We start from the raw sequence: 20,477 nt of genomic DNA on the forward strand, positions 1-20,477 counted from the left end.
TCGCAAAGTTCGGGAATTAATATCTCGAAAGCGGTGTCATCCCGAGAATTCGTTCCAAGTGGATCCGCCTTGCGAACTTCACGGCTACAATTTGTAGATTACAATATGGGCCATCAGGTAATTAGTTAAAAACTTCATTAGTGAGTTTTTAATAATTAGTCGATTATGCATTTCAATTTTTGGCGCAAGTAATGTCCGCCGCTTCGAGTAGACCAGCGCACTAACTAGTATTCGGCTATCTGCCACAGGCAACCTTAAATAAATTTTGAAAGTGTTCGCTGAAACACCCTGTACATAGCTAGGTGCGTATGATTAAGCCGCATCGAAGGCCCACCTCAGGAAAGTAAGCAATGATTATACGGAGAGGAAGAATGCAAAATTAACACATGAGGCACGAACTCGTCATTAGGTGAACAACTGTCTGTTTTTTTGTATTTAAACTTGCATTCAGTAACGTTCATCCTTTTACCGTACATGTATTTATTGGCCTGAATGCCCATGCATACAGCAAAAAAAAAAAAAAAAAAAAAAAAAAAAAAAAACTTCGCTAAGAGCGCCAAAAGAAATGCAAAAATACAGGGAAAGAAGAAAAGAGACGAAATGGCAGTTGATAAAGAATTCAGGATAAAATATGAGAAGGGCCGTTCTTGTGCTGCTTTTCTGCACAGCATACATTATTAAGATGCGTTTCTGCAGCCTTCAATAGCTGAAAACCTTCCGAATATCCAGCACTGGAAGTAACGTCATTGGAATCGTGAAGTAACGGCTGCACCTCAGGCAGCATTTAATTTGGCCGAAAAGCCATGCGTTCTAGCTTTTATTCTTAACTCATCACATCGTAATCTTTTGCTGGTGTTATGCGAAGGAATCAAAACCGTATAAGGCGGAATAGTGTAACGCAATTGTTTTCTTTGCTGAAGTGAACTGACAGCGTCGATGCCCCGCGGAAACACACTGATGTTGCAGTGTTAAAAAAACATTAGCTGTGGCTTAACTCAGTTATGCCTGGGTGTGCGTAGCGAGAGGTACGGTTAATGATATTGTTTAGCTTGGCGTTTCATTCTGTCGTTAATCCGCAGCTCTGGCACGAGATGCCGAACTAGACGACGAACCATCCTCATCTGAATGCCCTCGCCTGGCCGCTTCGTACTTACGACGCTTCTCGAGGCGTGCGGCTCGTTCTTCCTCCGTCTCCTCGGCTCGCTGCCTCCTCTTGGATTCGTTCCGACGACGAAGCCTGGCTTCTTTCAGTCTCTCCAACTCACTTTCCATATCTGCCAACGAATCCCACCGAGCCGCCCCTTCTCTATATACGATGCAACGCCGGCTCCTCCGGCGATGCAACGCCGGCGCTTGCTAGGCAACGGCTCAGCTCGCGGTGCGACCACCGACCACAGCGAAACGGCGAGAATGCGGCCAATGTAGCTCTCGCTACAAAACGTTTCTTCGAGGGGCTTATGACTCCAATACGATTGAAAGGTCAGGCGGCTGTGTGCCACCACGGATGGAAGCGTCCGATCAACCAAGAGCGAAAACACGGGTCTGCAGAGCGCGTGGCCGTTTGCCACTTCAATTGCGATGCTACCCATAAAAGGACTTCTGCTGTTTTCTTTGCAGCTGAATGGCATCTCCAAGTTACACTGTCGTAATCTTAGCTTCAGGCCTTGCCAAAACATTCGATGCCTGAACTTTCCTTGTTTAGAAATTTGCAGTGGCAGTTGCACGGCCGCTGGATAAGAAAAAAAAAAAAAAAAAAACAACGTCGCAGTTTCCCTCGTAAAGCGAAGTATCGATTGCGATAGCAAATTAGTAGACATCTATACGAAGTAAGGATAGTAGTTTTGTCGGCGGTATAAACTTGTAAACATTCGCTTGCTAACGAAATAAAAAGTTTCGGCCTGCCGCATGCGTTGAAAACGGCGGGATCAACCGCGGCACCTCTGGTCGAGGACGGTTGTCGCGGACCGGCTTCGAAAACGCGCCAGGAACGCCGTCACCCGTGGAAGCCGATGCACCCCATTCTCGATATGTAGCGCCGTTCGGGCCAGCGAAGTGGCCGCGAATGCAACTATACGACTGTCACGTTCGCTCCCAATGCAGCCCGCGTGACGCGGCAGGCTGTTACGTGGCTTTTAAGCGATATTATTTTCAAATTCTTTTTGAAGTACTTCAAGGACACTTGCTTTCTTCGCTAGTGGGGTTTTGATGACAACAGGCCTGGGCAACAAGCCATTATTTGTGCATTCAGTTGCGGCTGTTAATTTTCTCGATTTTTCCTCAATCAAGCTGTAAGCGAAGACAATGAAGAAGAAGGAGATTGGTATAGATTATACTCGGGAAAGTAGGAGCAGCAACCGAGACCACGAAAGCAAGATGATATCTACGCATCTTAAGAATGGACAGCAGGAAGACATCTTTAAAGAATCTGGACGCATCGCTGTCACGAAGCCGGAGTCAGACGCGTCCCGAGTGGAAGTCTACGAGCGCAATTCGGATGTGGCGCTCGAGGCCATTGGAATCCCGATGAAAGAGACTGCTAAGTGCAGACTAAGGAGTTTCTCAACTAGCGGCCGCCGCTCTTCCCGGCCCATGACGTCTTCAGGGGCAATGACAACAACAACGAGGTCTGTAGCGTCCACTTCGAGAAGCACCAATGCCAGCCGCAGAAGCAGCGTCGACCTCGATGGAGAACGCACTGAGATCGACGCTGAAGGCATCACCGCTGGAGAAGAACAAGCTGGGAAATACAGCACACCCGAGGACCGTGAGTCTCACAATCAAGCTAGCCAGCAGAGCAACAAAGCGGCCGAGAGGAATTTCGAGCAGAACGAATATACAAGAGAATCCAGCCAGAGCACGAGCAGGAGGACATGGGACGTACTCTGGACGGGCCATTCCCGTGCGAAAGCTACAGGCACCGAAACGAACGCTTCTAGCGGTGGAGGGATTCGAAAAAACGTCAGGCTCGACTTCCCCCGTTGGACAAGCGCATTCGGTCGACGGATTCACCGCGGCTCGACTACCACCTTCGAGTCGACACGTGAGCAGTCAAAGATGTCGACGAACCCCTTGGAATTAAGGTCGTTCAACAGAATGAACAGTGAGTGACCTCATTTAATATTCGACCTTTTTCTCAGTAATGGCGGGCGCTAAGTATGGCGTAATTGAGTCTGAACTAAGAAAATATACATTTAGTGAATGAAAGAGCTTTTTCCTAAATCATTTGTTGGTCAAAGCGATGTGCCGGTGCACAGACCCTTCACTGCTGTGTGATCTACATACATACCCGCATACACCAGAAAGCGGCGCGACCAGGTAGCTCTGGTGAATGCGGGTGATGTTTATGGTGGCCGTTGCTGCAGGGGTCGGCCACACATATATATGATCGGCTACACAGATGTGTAAGACTGCGCATGATGATTTTCTATAGCGGCAATGCCTGCATCCTGCAGAAACTGCCTGTTCGCGCGCCCTACGCAACTATGAGCAGACATGCAGTTGAGTGACTCAGCAGTTGGAGGACGCGCAGGTGGCATGAAACCTGAGAGGAAGCTCACTCATCCACTGTAGCTTTATATCTGAGATAAGAAAGAATAAAATAGTGAGCATTCGGCTTTTATTGCGATAGCATTTATATGGACACTCCAAGCGGATTTCTGCCGTCGCCGTCATCATCGTCGTCGCCGTCGCCGTGAGCTTCTGTATAAAGTCCAACTGGTGGTGAAATCGTCGCCGCGCGCAGTATGCTGTATGTGCGAGTGAAAGCGCGCGAGGGACGCGCACTTTCACGGGGAGCGAACGCACGGTGGAGAGCAAACGCGACTTCTTCTTCCGTCCCGCGAAAAACCGTGGGGGGGACGGGAGGTAGGGAGGGGAGGCGACGTTTAGCTGCAGCACCAAATGCGTATTTATATAAAACGTCGCAGTTTCACCCAGTTCACCTTTCGGCGAACCATCAATTGCGATAGCAAATTAGTAGAGAGCTATACGGAGTAAGGATAGTAGTTTTATCAGCTGTATAAACTTGGACATGCAGCAGCACCAGCAATGCGCTGGTGCTGCTGCTGGTGCGACAACAGCACTAGCTGTTGTCGACGCTGTCGGCGTTTTGCCCGCGTTCGCACCGAACGCGCGTGGCGTTGGTGACTGTTGCCGGTGCCTCTGGGGGCGGCTCGGAGGTTTTCGACGAGATCAGAACGGGACACTCGTCGAGCAGCGTCGGAAGTCTTTACCACCTTGTCGCCTCGCAAGTTGTGTTCATGCACTAGTAGCGCTGCACTCAATGCCTTCGTGATGGCACACCTACAAGCCGAAATTACAACCTTGAGCGAAAGCTCCGTCCAGGATGAAAATTACACTTTGTAAATATTGAAGCACGGATCTATGGCACTAACCAGATCTACTCTTCTGCTTTAAAGTTTTAAATCAAAACATTCTTCGAGAACCCTCCCGGAGTATTTCTTTTTACCGTGGCTGTGTGCTGCTGTCTTGCCGAATAGCTCATGTACGCAGGACAGCAGTCACTATCTTAACTACCCTTTCAGGTGTCCTGGCTGCTGGCCTTGTTTTATACAACACTACTTAGTGATAATACAAACCATACCCAAATATTGCAACCAACATGCGTCATCAAGAGCACAATTGCTATAATAGAGCAAACCTTTCTATGCCTACTTTCCTAGGGTTTAGGTTCTGGCACATATGCTTGGTTGCTTTTTCGGCGAGTAAAGTTAAGTTTACGGTTGCACCATCTCCAGGATCAGCCCACCCTAATCGGCGCGTCGGCGCGCCGACTCTGGGTACGGTGTCATAGCAAAGGGGCCAATCCCGGAGACAGTATAATCTGCGGTCACATGGTGGGGGTCTCCGCGTTTTGCCATCGTTATAATGGGCGTTATTTCTCGTGGGTGATTCGGCATACCCATCAACACTCATCATACCACGTGGGTGAAGCAGCACACTGACCAGGACAAAGCGGAGAGACACAAGCACAGACGACACTCATTGCACTCGCAACTACTTTATTTCATAACGAACACTCCATATTTATGCACCCGCGCACCCTCGGGCGTCAAAGATAGGCGACATATCTAACATGGTGTGCTCTAATCGTTGCAACCCTAACACATTTGTTTTCATTATTAACAAATTTATTCTAGTGCATTCTAAAACGTGACCTCACGATAGCTCCATAGAACAGATGGTTGACTGATACAACTTATTTTATTTTATTAATGTGGAAGGTTTCTACTGTTTTCCTGGTCAGCTGATCCTTACGGTAAGACAAAAACTGTAGGGTCATTGAAAAGCGGCAAGTACACACATTGTGAACATTGCCCTTTAATGTGGAAATGAATGTTTGCCCACAATGACCTTTCGTGTTCCAAAAGTCTTTTGTTCACACACCGACCCGTTTTGCCGATGTATACGTTGCTACAAGATAGGGGCAAACAATGTACAACGGACGATCTACATTTGACAAACGCTAGAGTATGCTTTACCGTGCACTTATGTGTGTTTTCTTTTATTATTGATGAAATTGTACGATTCAGCCCGGCACATATTTTACCGAGCTTTCTCCAACTTTCCACATTTCTGCCCATCAACACTGCTTGAACGCTCAACTGAGAGCGCAGAAAGATCTCTTGTGTGTAACTTTTCGCCGAAAACATTCTTCTAGGAAGTCTTCCCACGACACTCGGTCAGAGCGAGTGGGGCACGAAACAGCAAGGCGCCGTGGACATCGCGGTCGGTACGCTGCTACTCGTCCTCGTGCTGGTGTTGCTTGTGGGCATCCTGTACACGCTATTCACTGGAAAGAAAGACTCCCTGGTCGCCTCCTGCACCGACGAGTGTCTCAATGCCGAGCGATACCTTGAGAGGCTCATAAACGTCAAGTAAGCGCAACCGTTTCAATTATTTATCGGACTTCCTATAGCGGGGCTATCACGGCATTTGAGTGTCGCCATAGTTCTGTTGAGTGATGACGTACCCATAGGCTTCAATAAGGGACTTGGGCAATGATAAACGCCATAACGTGTTTTCCCAAAAGGTTGCAATGGCTGCTTCAGTCTATACCTAGACGAAGTCGCAAGAAGGGCGCGCGGAACTTTGTTGTCTACGAGGGGAGAGCCTAGAGTTGGTACACGCCATTGTAATAACTACGCTTAGTGCAACAGAAAATACGCAGATAATTGCTTCAGTCCATGAGGTCTTGACTGTGCTGGCTTGAAGAAAGCTACAGCGTTTGGAACTATAGGATGCTTACGAAAGTATAAAGGAGTGCTTCGCTTTCTCATTGAATGCATGCCGAACTAAAGAAATATGTATGCACTGCCCATAATTTCCTGTGTGGCTAAACAATTGCAGTGCCAAATTACTTTAAATCGACTGTATGCTTGAAGGTATTTGGCTAACTCAGTTTCTTGTTTTGCTTGTATCTTCTTTACCCAAATTTTTGGGCAAAAGCAAGAACGTGGATTGACGGCGTAGCATAATTTGCCGACGCCATTTAAATGTCGCCGTGCCTGCATGCTTTGTCCTGACGCAATGCGCATAGGCCAACAATCGATTTATTTCAGGAGGTATTTTGGACCACGTTTTGTGAAACAACTTTTTTTCTACAAAAGTTGGACGACTGACCTATCCGGATGACGTCAGAGTACCGAGCATCTCCTATGGACCTTCGTCATAGTATGACGAATGGTCGGTAGGAGATGGTTGAACAAAGAGACGCAGCATCTAGCCTTCAACCAATAACTTGTGGCGCCACCGGAAGGTTCCGTTTTAGGACCTAGGCCTAACTCCTAATTCAATAATGCCCTCCCAGCTGTACTCCAAAATCGTGACATAAAAATGTATGCCGATCATACTATATAATTATTTCCCGGCCATGAGCTATATCATATGCCGACCTTAGCTAATTCTGAACTTACCAGTATGCAACGGTTATCGAATAAAAAAAAATGGCTTAAAATGTTTCTTAAAGAAAGTGCATGGTACGAGGTACAGTCTTAGAGGGCCCCTAAACTAGAGCACTGCACGGGCCGATTTTTTCAGCCCGGGCCCGGCCCGGGCCCGTTTTTACGTTGGGCGGCCCGCCCGAGCCCGATCAAAACTTTTATGGCGAGACCCGGGCCCGGCCCGGGCCCGGAAATAATCTACGTTACCCGCCCGGCCCGGCCCGCCATCCCTTTACCTTAGGCCCGAGCCCGGCCCGAGCCCGACTCGAAACCGGCCCGAACCCGGCCCGAAACCGAAAAATAATGTTTTTCAGAGTTGAGACGCCCGAGAATAACTCGCTGCACATTACATGCACACCACCAGAAAGCCCGAGCCCAGCCCGGGCCCGCGTCAAAAAACCCGAGCCCGGCCCGGGCCCGGGTCAAAAAGCACACGCCGTGCCCGAGCCCGGCCCGAGCCCGGGAAAAAACTGTTCTACCCGGCCCGGCCCGGCCCACGGGCCGGGCCGGGCTCGGGCTTTCGGGTAAGCCCGAGCCCGTGCAGTGCTCTACCCTAAACCACCCAGAGGTCGAAATTTAGTTGTGGTGTTGCAGTTGTGCACGAGTCTACAACGAACACGTAGCCTCGAGAATTTTCGAAATGGGGCTGTAATAGCGGAGTTAGACACGTTTGATGATCGAAAAACGGCCCTCGCTCGTTTCGTTCTTTCCTTCGCTACTCTCCTCGTCGGTGGTCACCCCTCCTCGTCTAGTGCTTCTCGAAATCTCACGTGACATACGTCATCGCCAACATGCTTCTTAAAACACTGCCTATACTTCCGGTACTTCCGGTTAAGGCACGTAAACGCTAGCGGCACATATACCGACGGCGAAACGGCCTCCAGTGCCGTAGAACGTTTGCCGCGCGAGAGGTGTCCAAGGGCGCGATCTTGTACGCGTTCCAAAATGGAACGGAACGCCTCCGTTCCATTTCGGAACGCGTACAAGATCGCGCCCCTAAGTAGACGGCAGTCCGGCGCCCCGCCCGCTGCACGATCAACAGGCCAATCGTCGACCGCGAAGCTGCGCGCCTCCGCCACCGCGGCTGCAGCTCAGCTGCAGTGCACGGCTACCGACGGGAGACGACCGGCTCGGCTGTGCTGGCATCGCAGCCGACGGCGCCGCTAACATCAGCGTATTTCTCTTCTTTGTGTACAATTATTGCGAAGAGCGATAACAACGATAAGAAAATATTGCGGCTTGTGAGCGTCGGTAATTCATTTCGAAGCGCCGTCCGCTTTAACGTTGAAGTGAACAGGAAAAGGCCTAGTGACGATACCGGCGCCGTCGAGCGATCAGCGGCGGTGAGGCTGCCGCACAAATGAGTCCCGGTCTCAGCCTCTCTACGTACGGCAAACAAATCTCGCCGTTCGCGAGCAATACCGGCAGTCGGTGTGGTGAAATGGTAAAATAAGAGGAAATGCGACCAAACTGAAGTTAGTTGACACTTCTGTCACAAAAAAAAAACAAAAACAAAAACAAAAAAACGGTGTCCAGGCATCACAAAGATGTTTAATGAAACGCCATATCCTATAGAGAAATTCTGCCGCGACGGTGGTCTCTTGTTATTCATGAAATCCAGGCCCACAATTGCCTCTGTAGATTTCTAGGTTAGGATGCTGGGGCTCCATCGTAATTCTCGTTAAAAATTAGTGTTGATCTTGACTGGCACTAAACCACATAACAGACGTCCATGTTTCCCCTGCAATGAGTCGCATCTTTTTATTCTTATCACTTCCACGTTTCAAGCAGGTACAACGCATGCGGAGCTTTCTACGAGCGTGTGTGCAGTTCCTGGAGTTACACCGCAGACTCTAATTTCATCAACGACATGGTGAAGGAAGTTTGGCAGCGTCTCAACAAGAGTTTCCTGGAGGACTCCGCGAGCACCGTTTCGTCAGCACAGGTAGATCTATTATCTGTGAAGAGAGAGGGATTTTATTTACAGAAAAGGCAGAGAGGTCAAGCTCGACATGAGCAGGTGCGCTTCACTATGTGAAAATGAGGGCGACATTCCACAGGATAACACTAACTCTTCATTTAGACCGAATAGCATGGTACGGAGCTTATATAGACTAAAACGAGGAAGCCGAAGTAATGTTGTCTTTCTTGATCGTATGCATTTGGGTCAATTGATGCATAACAACACGCAGTCAGTAAACAGCGCAGATATGAGGCGATGTGCTGGTGCTATTTCGGTGTCCGATCTTTCCCCTGTTTAACCACACGTAATGATAATACAGTGACCCACACACTGGTGTGTTGACGAATTCAAGCACACCAGCAGCATCACACGCAATCTTTTAAGAGAGAGAGCAAGATTGTGACCGCGTGAATTTCGCTGGTAACAGCGCCAGCAGTTCAGTGCGTTGTTTTCATAATAATGCGACTAGCATTGTTGGCCTACGTCGGCCACGTTGTGTCTGCCTGTCTGGTCTGGTCTAATCTCGTGTTTTTATGCCACCCTTCAAGTAAAAATCCTTTAAAGCTCCTCGTCGCCATCATATTACCGTAGTAATGCTGCCATCATTCAATCGTGATCATGCAGCCGTTGTATAATGCCAACGTCGTCCTTGTGTTGTCGTCATACACTCATCGTCATGCATTAATTGTCATACCGTCGTCGTGGCATTTACGAGTTGTCTCTTGGCGCCTGCCCGCACACACGCACACACCGACCCTGGAGAGCGAGGGTAGCCGAAGCAAGGAAAACTTCAGAAGGACCACTTTAGATTGTAAATGAAGGCGTCTTCAGCAATGCGGTTAATTCCTGGAGGTCGTGATGACCATAGTGACAGAACAGAAAAAAAGTTGCAGCATTACGACGGAATGCTAGTGCGCAGTTTTGTTTGGGCGTAGAGATCCATACCGGTTATGTGAAGGTGGATATAAAGAAGGTATATTGAAGTAGCGTGGTGGGACGGGGAGGACGAAAAAAAAAATGTGGTTGATCCCTCTTATATAGGAATCGGTATAGAACACGAAAGTGAAACGTGTCTTCACAGAAGTAGTGTAATGTTTATTGCACATTGATATATAATGTCTATTGGTGTTTTGTGGCTAAAGCGCCCTTAGGCGTTGATGCACCCACGCTGACGCCTGGTGGCACGTCTCCTCCATCACGACTACCAACGTCGATGACCATGAGCAACCGTCGTGCATATGGAAGCTGCACTACGCTGCACACGCTAGCACAACGCGAAAGACGAAGCACGTAACTGACACACTAATACAACGCGCAAGACAAAGCACGTAACTGAATCGTCACCGAGTCAAATCAGCGCGTACAGCGCGTCGTAATTGCAGCCTCCGCGATCAACTTCAGAAACATTTTCAGAGCTAATTGCGGAGGCCACGCTACGCTGTGCTGAGTACGGTGAACGCCACCTAGGTGGCGTTGGTAGTGCTTCTTGATGCCAGCGTCCCTTCGAATGCTGGCATCGAGGCGTCGTAGTGCTGAGACCACCGAAGCGTTCACTGTCGGTGCGCGTTAGTGTCATAATGCAGTACTTCTCTTTTCTGCTCGTAGGTGGCGGCACCGCCCCGAGCAAGAGCGCGGGTACACGGAGGAGTGTTAAGCCCAGACCACACGTACGCTTGCGGACGCGCGTAAGCTCGCGTCTACGCGCCTTGCGGTTGCCGCGCCTAGCGAGGAATGGCGGTTTGCATCCACAAATACGCGCGACAGCGCGCGCTCACTGGCCTCACTTGTTTACACCTTGGCAGACGCCACTTCGTATTTCGTTGTTGGCAGTGCTCGGTCACGTATAAAGTCCAAGGCCGATAAAATCGTCGCCGCGCGCCGTATGTGCGAGTGAACGCGCGCGGGGGGCGCGCTGTCATGGAGAGCGAACGCACGGCGGAGAGCAAACGCGACTTCAATCAAGCGAAAGGCCGTGGGGGTATGGGAGGGAGGGGGGACGCTGTGCTGCGGCACCAAATGCGTATCTTGCAACCGGGCGCAAGGGGAACTGGCGACGCAGTCTCCCACGCGAAAGGAGCAAAGCGGGAAGGCAACGTGGGAGGGAGGGGGGGTGACTTCTACTCTGCCAACAAATGCATTCTTGTACTTTGCGCCGGTACGGGCTGTCGGTGTTGTCGCGCGCACCATATCTTGCTAGCGATCTCTACACGGCTCTGAGCTTTGTATGCGCTGTGCTTACGCTGCTCAGTTTCCGTTGAAGCGATAGACCGCACGAACCGTCGCTCGCTGCGGCGGCCGCGCTTCCTCACGCCAGCGTTTTGACAGTGGTTGTCAGCGGTAATCGAGCGTGATCTATTCATGTTTGCTTGTACGCGCTGACACCACGCTTGTTAATTCAGTTAGTAAGCGAATGTGTCAAGTTCATGCAGCCGATAAAAATACTATCCCCACTCGTATAGCTATCTACTAATTTGCTATCGTTATTGATGCTTCGCCTTTCAGGTGAAACTGCGACATTTTTTGAAGAAAACACCAGCCATTTATAGTCTGACGAAAAACAACGAACAGCAAATCGAATTGACAAGCATGCACACACTACAAGTGAATGTATCTGTCCAGAAAAAGCATTTCTTCCTATGACAGGGAAAGTGACGCCGCACGGACGCACTTATGTTTCGCTTTGGCTATGCACTACGTCTTTACAATTTCGCTTTCCCTTTTTGGTTTTTGGGTGTTTCAAGAAGCTGGTATTGCTAAACATCGGAGCGCATGCGCATTTGTTGCAGCTAGTGGATAAATGGCTACAGTACCGTTTTTAATAGCGGAGCTGTTTAAAGTCTTGGTTAGGCCGCGTTGTGAGAACAAAAACTGCTTCAGGCGATGACGTCACCGCGCGTTGCCTAGCAACCACTTCGTGGAGTGGCGTGTGCTTCGCCTCCTCTCCGTGCCGTGCACATGTTGCCTTGACATGGGACGTTAAGGAGAGGGAAGGACAGCATGCGCGCGGCGCACGCTATGCTCGGTAGAGGGAAAGAGAAAATGAGAGCGAAATAGAGATAGAGAAACAAATTGTAGCAGCACCAGCGAGGCAATGCGCAGAACTGCTGCCGACGTCTGCGTTTCCCCGCGTTCGCGCCGAACGCACGTGGTGTCCGTGACTGTATCTGGCGCCTCTGGCGGCGGCTCGGCAGGTTTCGACCAGCCACGCCCCGGAAAGTGTTGAGGCACAGCTTGGCCGTGACGTCACGGGGGAGATTAAGCTCGTACCCGCCGCGATGGCGGCATAACTCTCATTGACTCTGTGGCTAGCACATGTAGCCTTGACATGGGGCGACCATGTCAAGGTCAGAAGAAGCCACTCATCTTGAAGCGCGTCGCGTGGCCAAGCGAGAATCTGCGCGTCGGCGGCGAGCCGATTCGGAATACCGTGCCTAGCACCACTTATAATTTCCTAGCAAAACTTAGCTAAGCCTAGTAAAACCTGGAAGAAGCTAGGTCGATCACCAGCTCTGCTGTTTACTCCAGCCTTGCGCCACTAGTGCAAGCTGGCCACATTATTTTCCCATTGTTTTTATGCTGTCTTGCTCTCTCATTAAAACATTGCCCTAGGTATGTCTTCCCACAGCTTAAAGGTATTTCATAGACATCAGAAGTGCACGTGGAAAATTCGGCTTCTTGATTAGTGGCACATTGCAGATGTTTCCGATTTTCAATGGTATTGCGCAGTTTTGAAAGTTTGAAAGAAGCGGAACATATTAAATTGACTTGATGTCTGCTGGCAACTTTCTTAAGATTGTGAGAAAGCCTGGGAACATACGGTACGACGTGCACTGTTATAAAGAAGGCCTACGGAGGAAAGGGAGCTGCTTTCATTACGCACAGTTTCAACGCTCTTGCAGAATTTAAGGACATGGTTCAATCTGATTGATAAATGGACAACATATTAGCACAATGTTCCGATAAACTCTAAGTGACGCACTTGGTTGTTATAAACTTAAGCTAAATTAATTGCCATGGTGCACCTAGTCAGTCCAATTCCTACGTTTTTTGTCACTTTAACGCTCTAGTATAAGTTTCTTCAGTATATGCAAATAACTTGTAATGTAAGCGGAGAATATATATTGCGAATAAGGCTAGCAATTGTGAAATTCTGTGCTGATTTCAATCATGCGCCTGTAAACTACCACTTTAGCAACGTACTTGAATGGAATCCGGTTCCTCCTCCTCCCATAAAAAATGTCGTCATTGTCCTAATCCTTATCATCAACATCATAATCATCATCATAATCATCATCATAATCACCACCACCACCACCACCACCACCACCACCACCACCACCACCACCACCACCACCATCAGTATCACAAGTCTATGTTTATGTCCACTGCAGGACGAAGGCCTCTTTTAGCGCTCTCCAGTTACCTCTGTCTTGCGCTAGCTGATTCCCAACGTGCGCCTGCAAATTTTCTAATTTCACCACCCACCTAATTTTCTGCCGTCCTCGCCTGCGATTCCCTTCCCTTGCCACCGATTCTATAATTCTAATACCCCACCTGTTGTCTGCCCTACGCATTGCATGGTCTGCCCAACTCCATTTTTTTCTCAACTAGAAAATCGACTACCCACGTTTGCTCTCTCATCCAAACCACTCTCTCTTCCTGTCGCTTAACTTTACGCCTAGCATTTTTCGTTCCATCACTCCTTGCGCCTTCTTTAACTTGTTCTCTAGTTTCTTTGTTAACCTTCAAGTTTCTGCCGCATATGTTAGCACCGGTGGAGTGCAATCATTGTACACTTTTCTTTTCAACGACAGTGGTAAGTTGCCATCAGGATTTGGTAATGCCTGCCGTATGCACTCCAACCCATTTTTATTCTGTAAATTTTCTTCTCATGATGGTCCCCTCTGAGTAATTCACCTCGATAAACATATTCCCTTGCCAGGCTATTGAAAATTACCTTTTGACCCGCCGTGGCGGCGTAGTGGCTCTGGTGTTGCGCTGCTAAGCCCGATGTTGCAGGATCGAATCCCGGCCGCGTATATTGCTTTCCGCGGATGATTTCACACGCGAGAGAGAAAAAAAAAGGAGGGCGAGGAGGATGGCGCAACCTTCTTTTCGACGACGACGACGCTCGAACGCAGTCATATGGTTTGTATGAATGCGCGCTCTGGAAGCGTGGCTGTATGGCCTAGTGGTTACGACGCTATAGCTTTGGGATCGGGGTACGCGGGTTCGATTCCGCCGTGGCAAGGAAGTTTTTTTCTTGGTGTCACCATTTTCTTTTTTTTTGCTCTCTGTTTGGAGGTGCGGTCGGTTGTGCCCCGGTGCCGCGGCGGTCGTTGGGGTGCTTGGGGAGCGCAGCGTAGCAACACCCCAAATAAAAAAAAAATACTGCTTCAGTCAGGTAGACTGCTCCCTCCCTGATAGTGAGATTAAATTTGGATCATCAAAACAGTGATGCGTTTATTTGGGAATACCATCGATCCCTTAACAGCAGCCACAGTTGTGCCTAGTCACCACCAGCCCAGCGTGTTCTCCGTTCCAACGCCGGCGGCGTTGCAACGGAGGGGTTCCACCGGTTCCATCCTCCTCGCCCTCCTTTTTTCTCTCTCGCGTGTGCAATCATCCGCGGAAAGCAAAATACGCATCCCGGCTGCGGCGGCCACATTTCGATGGGGCGAAATGCAAAAACAGCCGTGTACCGTGCATTGGTTGCACGTTCAAGAGCCCCAGATGGTGAAAATTAACCCGGAGTCTCCCAGCACTCGTAATCATATCGTGGATTTGGCAGATAAAATCCCCAGATTTTTTAACATTAGCTTTGTCTTCAGCATATTAATCTTCAACCCTACTCTTACACTTACTCGGTTAAGGTCCTCAGTCATTTGTTGCAACACATCTCCAGTGTTGATGAACACAATGTTATCTGCAAAGCGAAGGTTGTTGATATATTCGCCCTTGATCCTCATTCTAAAGCATTCCCAATCTAATGGCTTGAACATGCAATAAAGCATTGCATAAATAGCATTGGAAATATTGTGTCTCCTTGCTTGACCCCTTTCATGAGAGGTATTTGTCTCCTTTTCTTGTGGATAATTAAGGTAGCTGTTGAGTCTTTGTAGATATTTCCGAAGATATTAAAGTATATTTTCTGTACTCCTTGATTACGCAATTCCTCCATCACCGCTGGTATTTGTACTGAATCAAATGTTTCTTCCTTATCTATGAAAGTCGTATGGAGAGGTTGATGGTGCTCCGCGGATTTCTCAATTATCTGAGTGATGACAGGGACGCGATCCATGGTAAAATATCCCTTCCTGAAGCCAACCTGTTTTTTTGGTTGATTGAAGTGTTGTCCTAATCCTATCGGAAGTTATATAGTGAATATTTTATGGAATACTGCAAAGAAGCCAATGGCCCTATAATTATTCAATTATTTAACGTCATCCTTCTTATCTTTAGCATCTTCCACCCTGTCTTGCAAGGGCCTTTAAACTTCATCGCTACACACAATGTAGGTTGCGTGGCTGCTCTGGGTACTGTACAGATGAGTATAGAATTTTTCTGCTGCTTTTACTATATGATCAATATTTCTGATGACATTACCCTGCTTATCTTTCATTGCATATGCCTTGCGCTGTGCTTTGCCAAGTTTTCTTCTGATTTCATGCTGCGGCCATGTTTTACTGAATTCCCACGTTATAATTTCGGATATCCATTTCTTTCTTTCTTGTTGATCAGTTTTTACAGTTAGCGAATTCTATCTGATCTCCTGGGTTGGACACTTGGGAGAGCTTAACTACTGGCTGCCTTGGTGCCTTATCTCCCACTTCAATTGCTGCTTCTGAGATCAACCTAGTTACGGTTTCATTCATTACCTCTATGTTGTCTTTATATTCCTTTTCTAAAGCTGCATATTTGTTTGCGAGCACCAGTCTGAATTGGTCTGCTCTTACCCTTACTGCGTCTAGCTTGGCCTGTTTATCCTTGACCAATTTTACTCTTTCTTTCTTCAAATTTAGAGAAATCCTAGACCTTATTAACCTATGGTCACTGCACTTTACCTTACCTAACACTTCTACATCCAGGTCTATGCTGGGATTGGCAGAGAGTACGAAATCTATTTCGTTTCTTGTTTCTTCAGTGCTGCTTTTACAGGTCCATTTCCTGTTACTGCACTTCCTGAAGAAGGTATTCATTATTCGGAGCCTATTCCTTTCCGCGAATTCTACCAACATCTCTCCTCTAGTGTTCCTAGAATCAATGCCGTAGTTTCCAATTGCTTGCTCACCAGCCTGCTTTTTCCCCACTTTTGCACTGAAGTCGCCCATGACTACAGTATACTGAGTTTGCACCTTTTGCATCACTAATTCAAGATCTTCATAAAACTGTTCTATTTCTTCATCATCGTGACTGGAGGTTGGGACGTAGGCTTGTACTACCTTCATTCTATATACCTCCTATTCAGCTTTATTACGATGACTGTTACCCTCTCATTAATGCTGTAGAATCCATCAATGTTGCCCGCTATGTCTTGATGAATTATACATCCTACCCGTATATGTGCTAATTAATGTTTTGCCTCTCCTGTACTAAACTTTTGATAAAATCATAGAATTGTGTATGTAATGAACTTTCCGTGTGCTTTCGTGTACTTGCCTTCGTGAATTCTGTTTTTGGAACACTATGTGAACAATCACTTTGTTTTGGTATTATTCCTCATTGTAAATATGAAATATATATTTAAAACATTGATTTAACACGTGTGAGCATTGTATAGATTTTAAAATTCAGTGTATGAAATTCAGTGTTGTCATGTGGGGTGTAACGGGGCTTTCGAGCGCTTACACGAGTGGCTATTTCGCTAGCAAGTGCTTTGTTTTGTCTCACAAAGACCTCATTGCATTTCAATTACCACTTACTAACCTACTGTGCATTTATGTGACTTCTGCTTGCATATTATCCCGATGCAGGTCAGAAGCGCTCGGACCATTTACCGGAGCTGCTACGCGTACGCCAGGTTAGAAACTCACCTCGATTCCGTGTTGAAAGATGCCGACAAAATCATGAAGTTCAGCAGCCTGCACAAGGTAGAAAACTGGAACGAACTACTTCAGTCATTGATTCGCTTTTCCCTTGAGGCAGACATGCGCACCGTCTTCTACGTTGATTTAATTGGCGACAAAATCCGGCCTGTGCTGCACATCGCTCCCGGCCAGTCGATAAGTCGCAAGCTCCTCAATACAGTTGGCATGAAGGCTGTCCACGACTTTGTGCGCGAAGTGCTCGGTGCGGCGACGCAAAGCATTCTAGCTATTGACCAGAGCGTCACTAATGCTTTCGACACATACGACGGCTTCACCGAGGAGCAGGGATCGCTGGAAAGATTGCTGAGTGATGCCATAAAGGGTTTGAGCGCTATTGACTGGATCGTTGCTGTGAACAAAGTTGTTCCCAAGGTCAGTCATGTCCGTGTGATAGACACGATTGTTGCCAACGGTATGGATGGAGTTAGGGCAGCTCTCAGAGTGCTGACGGACGCTGGACTTAACAAAGCGACCGAATACCTTGTGGCCAATATGGCGGCCAGCATCGCCGTGTTCGATCTCGTCATGCCCAACTTTACAACAAGCCCAGAAAGCACGGCCGCCTTCTGCATTAGTGTCACAGGAAACATTATGCATCACTCGTGGATCTATGTCGCGGCAGAGATCTTGGCTATACCAAATATACATGAGGAACTTCGCGAAATGCTCGCTATGGTCAAGGAAGCGCTGCTTAAAAGTGAAGTGCTGTCTTGGACCAGCGACGGCGTTTACACCAAGGCGGCAAAAGAGGTCCAGAACGTATCCCTGCTGCTAGCACGAAGCCGGTCACGGCAGCGAAGCGTGTCAGCAGACCGGGTCGAGGCGAGCGATGTTTCTGGAGGCGACGAGACCGCGAGCTCGTTATTAGCCGCACTTTTCGGAGCTTTGAAGGCCGAACGCTCTTATGTAATCATGCATCCACCATCAAGAGATGAAATGTCGCTATTGAAACATGAAATCAACAACATCGTTTCGTACGTGGCCTCGAGCAATGCAATTGCCGTGCCCGCGCTATACCAAACGCCGCATCTATTATATTCGAAGTCTGTTCCTGCGTACTTTAACTATGGCACAGTCGGCGCCGTTCTGGCGTACGAGACGATGATAGCTTTCGATTTGGCCGCTTCATACACAACGCTGGATGGACGCCGAAAGTATTGGTGGAGCGACATCGGCCCCGAGCGTTACAACGATACGATAGGCTGTCTGCACCAGATTCACCAAGACCTGGGCTTCAGTAGTGGAGGTTTGACTATTTCAGATGAGGAAACGAACGCCATGGTAACCAGCTCATTGAGTTTGAGGCTTGCTTTTGACGCCATGCAAGGGAACTTGGGAGCTGTAACGATGAACGACGCGTCAAGTGCTGCGTGGAAGCAGGCTGCGAGAACGTTTTTTACGCGCTTCTGTCTACTGTCATGTAGTACTGGTACTAGTAGAACGCCCCTGTCACCGGAAGAGAGATGCCTTTTGCCTCTGTATAGCATGAAAGAATTTGGCATGGCTTTTGATTGTCGGAAGGAATTCTACGAGACTATAAGCTGCACCTTTTAGTGTGTATTGTTTTTATGACGTCAATTATCTTCTCTTTGCTATTGACAAGCTTGTCTGGCATAATTTCACTCTTCAAACTGGACTTCTGCACTCACCTACTTTTTCTTCGCTCTCTTAGAGGAGAAATAAAAAAAATTGAATAAAAAAGTTGCAGTTCCACCCGAAAGGCGAAGCATCAATTGCGATAGCAAATTTACTAGTACAGTATACGGAGTAAGGATGATAGTTTTATGGGCTGCATAAACTTGGACACAATCGTTTGGTAGCTGATTTAACATGCATGGTGTCAGCTCGCTCAAGCAAACATCTATGGATCACACTCGATGACCGCAGACAAGCATTGTCAAAACGCTGGCGTGAGCAAGCATGGTGGGCGCAGTGGGGAAGTTTCGTGTGATCTATCGCTGCAACGAAACTGAGCGGCGAATGCAAAGCGCATACAAAGGTCAGAGCCGTGTGCAGATCGCTTTCAAGATAAGGTGCGCGCGACAGCCCTCAGCCAGGCAAAGTACGGAGTTCCTGGCAGAGTAGAAGCCCCGCAACCTCCCTCCCGCGCTGTTTTTCCGCTTTGCTCCTCCCTCCCTCCCTCCCTCCCCCTCTCCCTCTCATTTCCCCACGGCCTTTAATTCACACGACCGGAGACGTCGTGTTTGCTTTCCGCCGTGCGTTCGCTTTCCGTGAAAGCGCCCGTCCCTCGCGCGCTTTCACTCGCACATACAGCATACGGCGCGCGGCGACGAGTTTATCGCCGTTGGACTTCATACGGAACCTCACAGTGACGACGACGACGGCGACGGCAGGAATGCGCTTGGAGCGTCCATATAATTGCTATGCAATAAAAAGACAAGTTATGTAGTCAATTACCGCTATCTCAGTTAGTTCCGGACGAGACCAAGGGATCACTCGCTACCTTAGGTTTAAGGTAGCTCCAGACATAGCTCGGTGAACTTCTTAAGAACGTTTTAAGAGCGTTTCAGTAAAATATTGACTTCCTTGTTTTTGATTTCACATTTTGAATAGCTTAGGCAAGATTACTTCTAGATAAAAGATTAGGTGCAACCTTCATCGACTTCCACCCGCCGTGGTTGCTTAGTGGCTTTGGCGCAGTGCTGCTAAGCAAGAGGTCGCGGGATCCAATCCCTGCAACGGCAGCCGCATTTTGATGCGGGCAAAATGCAAAAATGCCCGTGTACAGTGCAATGGGTGCACGTTAAAGAACCCCATGTGCTAAATATTAATCCGAAGCCCCCCAATACGGCGTGCCTCATGATTTGCTCTTCGTTTTGGCACGTAAAACTTCCTAATGTAATTTTTTTTCATATCTTTGATCGAGCAAAGAATGCCGACGCAATAAATATCATGCATTTTTGAAACTTTTGCGCTTGACTTCAATCGTGCCTTGAGCCGATCAATGTCTCGTACATCGCACCGGCTATTCGGCTGGCACTGTCAGGTTTATTCAGCACCTTAGTACTTCTGTAAATCATTTGCTTTATCCAGCAGCCGCCTACCAGCCCACATAGAGCACCGAACCACCCATGACGTCATGTCCTGTCAGTCGAGTATCTCGGGTACAACACATAAAAAAGTTTATAAAAAATTGGTGATTTGTTCGAGCCTGTAAACAAGTATATATCGCTTGTTTTTGAATAAGTGACTACGAGGTTCTAAAGATATCGTTATGTTTAGTGGTACTGCCGGATGACTTATTAATATGTGTGGATGCCATGTGGCGCTTAATCCAACGGTTATGACAAGTTTGTACGTTTCGCAGATGACTATGCAGCGTTCGTAATCAGTTTAAGAGATTTTCTTACAGGGTAAAGTGCATGAGATTGCACTTTGATTTAAAATTTAGATGAGTACGACTTGATGAGGCAAGTAATTAATTAGGCAAAGCGGAATGCTGGT

At 48.1% G+C, this 20,477-nt stretch overlaps 1 protein-coding gene across 1 annotated transcript; it reads left to right on the plus strand.

Moving 5' to 3' along the window:
• The first annotated feature begins 2,373 nt into the window (after positions 1 to 2,373).
• On the plus strand, positions 2,374 to 20,089 carry LOC119457057 (endothelin-converting enzyme 1). The gene is made up of 5 exons (XM_049669194.1): positions 2,374 to 2,764; positions 5,681 to 5,897; positions 8,754 to 8,907; positions 16,899 to 18,258; positions 20,067 to 20,089. Exons 1-5 carry the CDS (start codon positions 2,374 to 2,376, stop codon positions 20,087 to 20,089), a joined length of 2,145 nt encoding a protein of 714 aa, XP_049525151.1.
• Positions 20,090 to 20,477: the final 388 nt, after the last annotated feature.

This window comes from Dermacentor silvarum, chromosome 6, assembly GCF_013339745.2.
Source record: "Dermacentor silvarum isolate Dsil-2018 chromosome 6, BIME_Dsil_1.4, whole genome shotgun sequence".
Lineage (NCBI taxonomy): Eukaryota > Metazoa > Arthropoda > Arachnida > Ixodida > Ixodidae > Dermacentor > Dermacentor silvarum.

What these genes read in the sequence shown, in the direction of transcription:
- LOC119457057 (XM_049669194.1), top strand. Translation starts at nt 2,374, where the DNA reads ATGATATCTACGCATCTTAAGAATGGACAGCAGGAAGACATCTTTAAA. An exon ending in GAGAGGCTCATAAACGTCAA is followed by an intron (nt 5,898 to 8,753) that starts GTAAGCGCAACC and finishes CGTTTCAAGCAG; the next exon opens with GTACAACGCATGCGGAGCTT. An exon ending in GCACCGTTTCGTCAGCACAG is followed by an intron (nt 8,908 to 16,898) that starts GTAGATCTATTA and finishes ATCCCGATGCAG; the next exon opens with GTCAGAAGCGCTCGGACCAT.